At 39.7% G+C, this 5,655-nt stretch overlaps 1 protein-coding gene across 1 annotated transcript; it reads right to left on the bottom strand.

Annotated features, from left to right (window-relative positions):
* Positions 1-225: 225 nt before the first annotated feature.
* On the bottom strand, positions 226-2,993 carry LOC145259262 (protein CFDP2-like). The gene is made up of 2 exons (XM_080117098.1): positions 2,973-2,993; positions 226-1,122 (listed from the first exon to the last, which is right to left on the bottom strand). Exons 1-2 carry the CDS (start codon positions 2,991-2,993, stop codon positions 226-228), a joined length of 918 nt encoding a protein of 305 aa, XP_079973224.1.
* Positions 2,994-5,655: the final 2,662 nt, after the last annotated feature.

Below are 5,655 nucleotides of genomic sequence, written 5' to 3'. Positions count from 1 at the left end.
TTGCATTATGCGCAGTTTTTTCTGGACTTCACTTCGCTTACCACAGTAGGCGTCTTTCTTTGAAGTGGAGTCTGGATCATTTTGGTGGATCTTGAAGAGTCGCTGCTTCTCTGTTAGCAGATTCTCTATCTCCGCATCATTCTCATCAAACCAGTCTTGATGGGTTCTGGTTTTTGGACCCAGTACCTGGAGAGCAGCGGCGTAGATTGTCTTGCTGAGAGAGTCTTAATTGTTCGACTCGAGTTCAGAGAGTTGCCTTGTTAGGGTGGTTTGCAGTTCTTCCTGAACTTCGGGGAGTTTCAGTTTGTTGACATTCATTCGTTTGGCAACTTTTTGAGCTTGTGGTCTTCTTTTGGGCTTTATTTGCAGTCTGATTTTGGAGAAAATGAGGCGGTGGTCTGTCCAGCAGTCGGCACCACACAAAGCCTTCGTTGCGAGCACATCTTGCTTGTCTTTAACCGTGACGATGAGATAGTCAATCATGTGCCAATGCTTGGAGCGAGGATACCTCCATGAAGTTTTGTTTCTGGTTGGGAGACGGAACATTGTGTTGGTTAAGGTCAGTCCATAGGTGGCACAGGTTTTGAGCAGCAGAAGACAATTGCCGTTGCAGTTTCCTATCCCATGATGTCCGATGATACCTGACCACGCTTGGTGATCCTTGCCAACACGAGCATTGAAGTCACCGAGGAGAAGGAGCTTGTCAGTCTGTGGTACAGAGGAGACGATGGCTTCGAGGTCTTCATAGAATTTGTCTTTGGTTGCTGAGGGGTTGGTCATGGTTGGAGCGTAGGCACTGATGATGGTTGCAAATGTTTTCTTACTCAGCTGGAGTTGTAGCTTGAGAGTCATGAGGCGATCGTTCACGCCTTCAGGAATGTTGTCGAGTTTGCCCACAAGATGATTTTTGATGGCGAATCCAACGCCGGCCTCGCGGCGCTCTTCATTGCTACGTCCGCTCCAGAAGAATGTGTAACCACCGCCAGATTCAATGAGCTGACCAGTACCGGGGAGCCGCGTCTCGATGAGAGCAGCTATATCTACTCCATATCGTCCGAGTTCTCTGTTCACCTTTCCGGCCTTCTGGTCTTCGTCGTGGTTGAAGTTGGATCGAGTAGTGTTCTTACATTACAGGATACCTGAATGAGTTTTTTTTTTGTTCTTTTGATTTCGACCGCAAAGAGGGAAGCCCACCAGCCGCGGTAAGCTGGCCAGGTTGCAGTGGAACAGGCCATGTTTGGAGCACCTTTTCTAGCTCCATCCTCAGGCTAGGAGGCAAGCAGAGCTGATCCTAAAAAGGACTGCTTGGTCGCTCAGGTGGTTGCCAGACCTCGCTGCTGTTCAGAGAAGAACGACCATATGGCCTGAGCCGCCTATGTGCAGGTTCGCAGCTAGCAGCTTCCAGTGATTCCGCACCTGCTACCAGCGCTGCTCGCCCATCGCCACAGGACTTTTGTAGTTGTCAATGCCTAGCACTGGAAGGAGATTTAAGTGAAGGAGGCTTGCGCAGGACCAACATCACTCTCTCTTTCGAAATATGCCTCGCCCAGCGGCAGGGCGGAGTCGAGACAGCTGGAGACCTATTTTGATGCAGGAGCTGCCGGAGAGATGCGCAGTGCGCTGGACAACCCCTGAGGGGCCCCACTCCTTATTTTCTGTCTGGGTTTACTCCCGTAGGTGGACTGTCGTCCAGGACTGATGAGCTCCACCTGTAACCCAGCGAAGGGGGGGTTATGGATATTGCATCTTGCCCAGAGGTGGCCCAGCACAGCAGCAATCAAGAGGTAGTGACATTCTCCTCGGACACCAGATCTCCTGATCTGGGTCTTGCTGCCGGATGTAGTTTAGTATCATACGCAGGACCTAGTATAGAATAGATATATGCATATATAGACATACCATTTTTTAGGGGAAATTTGTAAGTTCGAAATCTCGGCAACTACTGATCAGAATTTTATAAATGAATGCTCGTTGGAAATCTAATGACCTTAATTGTGTAGTGAGCTGTGAAATGTTTTCCTTAAGGTTGCACACTGCTGTTTCAAGCGGTGGCGGATCACTTTTCTATATTAAGTTACAGGGGTACTATGTAGGGAGTTTATCAGAAAGATGTTTGTTCACATTACACTTGAATTTCTGCATGTCAGTACAGTTGGCGACGCAGGAAACCGGAAGAGAATTCCAAATTCCTGCAGTTCTGAGGAAGAAACTATTCGAGTAAAAGGCTTTCTTACATCTAGAGATCTCAACTGGATAGGGATAGGACTACTTTGCTTGTCGGGTTTGACGGCGGTATTTTCGTCGAGGGACTACAAGGGCTTGTAGCTCGTCAGAGCATCCACCATTAGAATATCTGAAAAACAGATAGAGGAGTGCAACATTTCGTCGGTGGGATGAAGTTTAGATGACAGTTCGGGACCTATTAGGTTGGCGACTCTCTATTGGACCCTGTCCAGGAGCGAGAGACTAGTAGCAGATGCCCCAGTCCAAAATGGGACAGCAGTGCTCCATACATGGGCGAATGATGGCTTTGTAGAGGTACATGATACTTTCAGGCGTAAGTAAGTTTCTACTGTTTATTTTTATTGCTTATAAATTCTAGATTTGTTGTTGTTGATTTTTTTTCATATAAATAAATAAACACATGTGGTTCTATTGAATATATATATATATATATATATATTTATATATATATATATATATATATATATATATATATATATATATATATATATATAAATATTTAATAGAACCACATGTGTTTATTTGTTGGAGTTTTCTTTCGTTTCTGAAGCTGGCATTTGAATGATGTGTTCGTGTTTGATGTCTTTTTATTTAAAATTTTTTTTTTTCTTTCATAATAATTTTCGCTTTAACGTTCTCGCACGGAACGTCGATTCTAACCCATTTATTATTTTCTTTATTCATCGCTCGATTAAGACCGAGTGGTATATTCTTTTATTTTTTCTGACTTTTATCATTTTGAAAGGCATGCTGTTATAATTCTACATAATTTCACCCAGAAGTTCCATTTTTATTAATTGCTCAATCTCGCACATGAAGCTTTCTGTATCAATTTGATACTAATATTTATTATATAACAACCCTGGGTGCCCGGTGTTGCCCTGATATTTCGAGGTGTGTGTTGAGCAAAAAAAAAAGTGGAAGTAGGAAGACAGGATCGAACCCCTAGAGCGAAGGACGAAAAGAATATGAAAAAAACGTGACGTTTTTTGCTTTTGCGGTTATCGCCAAACCAGATGTGACGTAGATTTAAATTAAGGCTAGACAATGGAAAAGAGGGGATGATTTCTTTAAAACATCAGCGACAAAAATACGGCCCCTCCCTGTAGAAAAGTGCCTAGTTTAGAGTTAAGGAATTAATGTTTTTCGTGAATTTTTCGATATTTGTCGTCCGAATGGTCGGGCTTCAAGACAATACCTGTTTTGTGAAAATACGTCGCCCTTTGGAAAGTTTTAGGCAGACATACATACATACATACATACATACATACATACATTTAAACAGGCAGGTGATATTTATATAATAGAAGATTACCAAAACAAAACAATGAAATGAAAGAACTAAGAATCTTATTATTTTCGTTTTTTAATGGGTGAAACAATAAATATATAAAAACATTGAGCAGTATTTTGTATAGTTATTTTATTTGTACCTCATTTTCCAAAACTTACCATGATAGTAAGAGAGAGGGGGGGAAGTGGTTCGCCATTTACAATTTTTCCCTCGAAATTATAAATAAAAAAAACAGATGTTTATATTTATTTATCGGAAGAATATTTATTTATAACACGAAAGTAAGAGACAGGGAACCAGGATTTCTGGGTTTAATTTAATTATTTTATTGGTAAATTATGGTAAAGTAAATAATCAAGTTAAACTATATTTTTGTCTAACTAGAAAAGTTGTAATGTTTTAATTTATTTATTAACATTTTTTTTACACTACTTTCATTCTTAACCAAAAAAAAAAAAAATATTAAAATTGCTTTGTTTGCTTTTCTGTAAGATTACATTATTTTTTTAGATGTTGTTTATATATTATTTTTCAAATGTCAGTGGATAATTACATTTTAAAAATAATATATATACTGCTCCCCATGTGGGGGTACCAAATTGGTTAAAAGGGAAAATTATTCCCAACTCGCATTTAGGTAAAAATGCACTTTCGTAAGTGATTGAATTCATTCAAAACATATCGCTAAAACCAAAACAAAAACAACATCTATATTTAGATATAGATATTTCAGAAAACTGATTTAGGGTGTGGGATATATCACCTTTTGTGCTACTAGTACGGAAAAACACAAGAAGGGGCTTATGCAGAGAAATACTGTGCTATTTTTTAAAATAGTATTAAAAAAATTTACAGAATATTCGCGTGAATTTCACAAGTAGTAATGAAGAGAATGAGGGAAAGCAAAAACAAAAAAAATCGAAAAATAAAAGAGGAGGAAGCAAAAAAGAATAAATTTATCGGAAAGACTTTTTTGGTCAAAATGGCGGAAACGAAAGACGAAACTCATGCTGAGACTGAAGATAAAGTTGATATTGGTAATATTAATATCCTTAGTTCGGAAGTCGACATTGACTGCGTTCATACATCAAAAACTGTCAATGATGATAATGCGCGTGAAGTTAAAGAATTGGAAAGGCAATCACTTGTTGGCGCGAAATAAAACACTGCAAGTGTCTACTACTGTGCAGCTTTTCGAGTAGTGCGACCAGGAACGAAAACAAAAAAAGGACGTTTGAAAGCTAACAAAAAGTGGTTCTATCTCCTTTTGCGGAACGGTGAGAAAGGTTTACGAACATGGGTGGTTTATTCTTCTTCCAGAGATCCTTATTTTGCTTCTGCTACACTGTTTTCAACTGGATTGTCGGGGTTTTCTGCTGATGTGGATTTTATGAATTAGGTGAAATTAAATCCAAAAGTATATGAATACGAAGCTAGCACATCTCATGTTCAGGCGTTCCTCAACAGGAAAGAGCTTGAGATCCGACTTGTAATCGACAAAATGGAACAAAATCTTATTGAGAAGTAACATAAATGGCGGGAAATCATGGCTAGATTGCTAAACGTCATCAGGTTTTTCGACAAGCAAAACCTGACACTACAAGGTCACGGGAAAGACATCTATGATGATGAAATAGGTCAATGGAAACATTTTTTTTTTTTTAGAATTGGTAAATTTATTGGTAAAGTATGACCCTGCGCACTGTCAACATTTGGTCAAAGTTAACCTGGGAATGAGAATCGCTACTTTTTATCCATCACTAAAAATTTAAAATGAATTTTTGTGCATTTTGGCAAAGCAGGTGAGAAAGAAAATCAACAATCAGATCAAGAGCCAGGAAGTATTATTGCATAATTTTTCATAACATGCCTGCTGTATTTCACAAGGATCAGATGAGTGAGGTGTTGCGCTACTTAAAAATGTACGAAAATGAAGTAAATTTGGATCGGTCGTTTCTCCGCTACATCGAGACAAACGGCAAAAGCGCGGAGATAATTTCTGAACTGGTTGTTAGAGAACTGGAGAACGATGGGCACTGTATTGGCCAGGCATTTGACAATGCCGCTGTTATGGCAGACTCCTGATCGGCATGCAGAAACGCATCTCCGAAATCAAC

Source organism: Euprymna scolopes, chromosome 34 (assembly GCF_053919585.1).
Source record: "Euprymna scolopes isolate OS-2025 chromosome 34, ASM5391958v1, whole genome shotgun sequence".
Taxonomy (NCBI): Eukaryota; Metazoa; Mollusca; class Cephalopoda; order Sepiida; family Sepiolidae; genus Euprymna; species Euprymna scolopes.
This window is presented reverse-complemented; position numbering and strand designations above follow the sequence as displayed.

Excerpts from the sequence above, each read along its gene's own strand:
- LOC145259262 (XM_080117098.1), bottom strand. The coding sequence starts at position 2,993 with ATGCCTTTCAAAATGATAAAA. Across the intron at positions 1,123-2,972 it reads TGCCTTTCAAAATGATAAAA|AACACTACTCGATCCAACTT; the intron begins GTCAGAAAAAAT and ends CTGTAATGTAAG.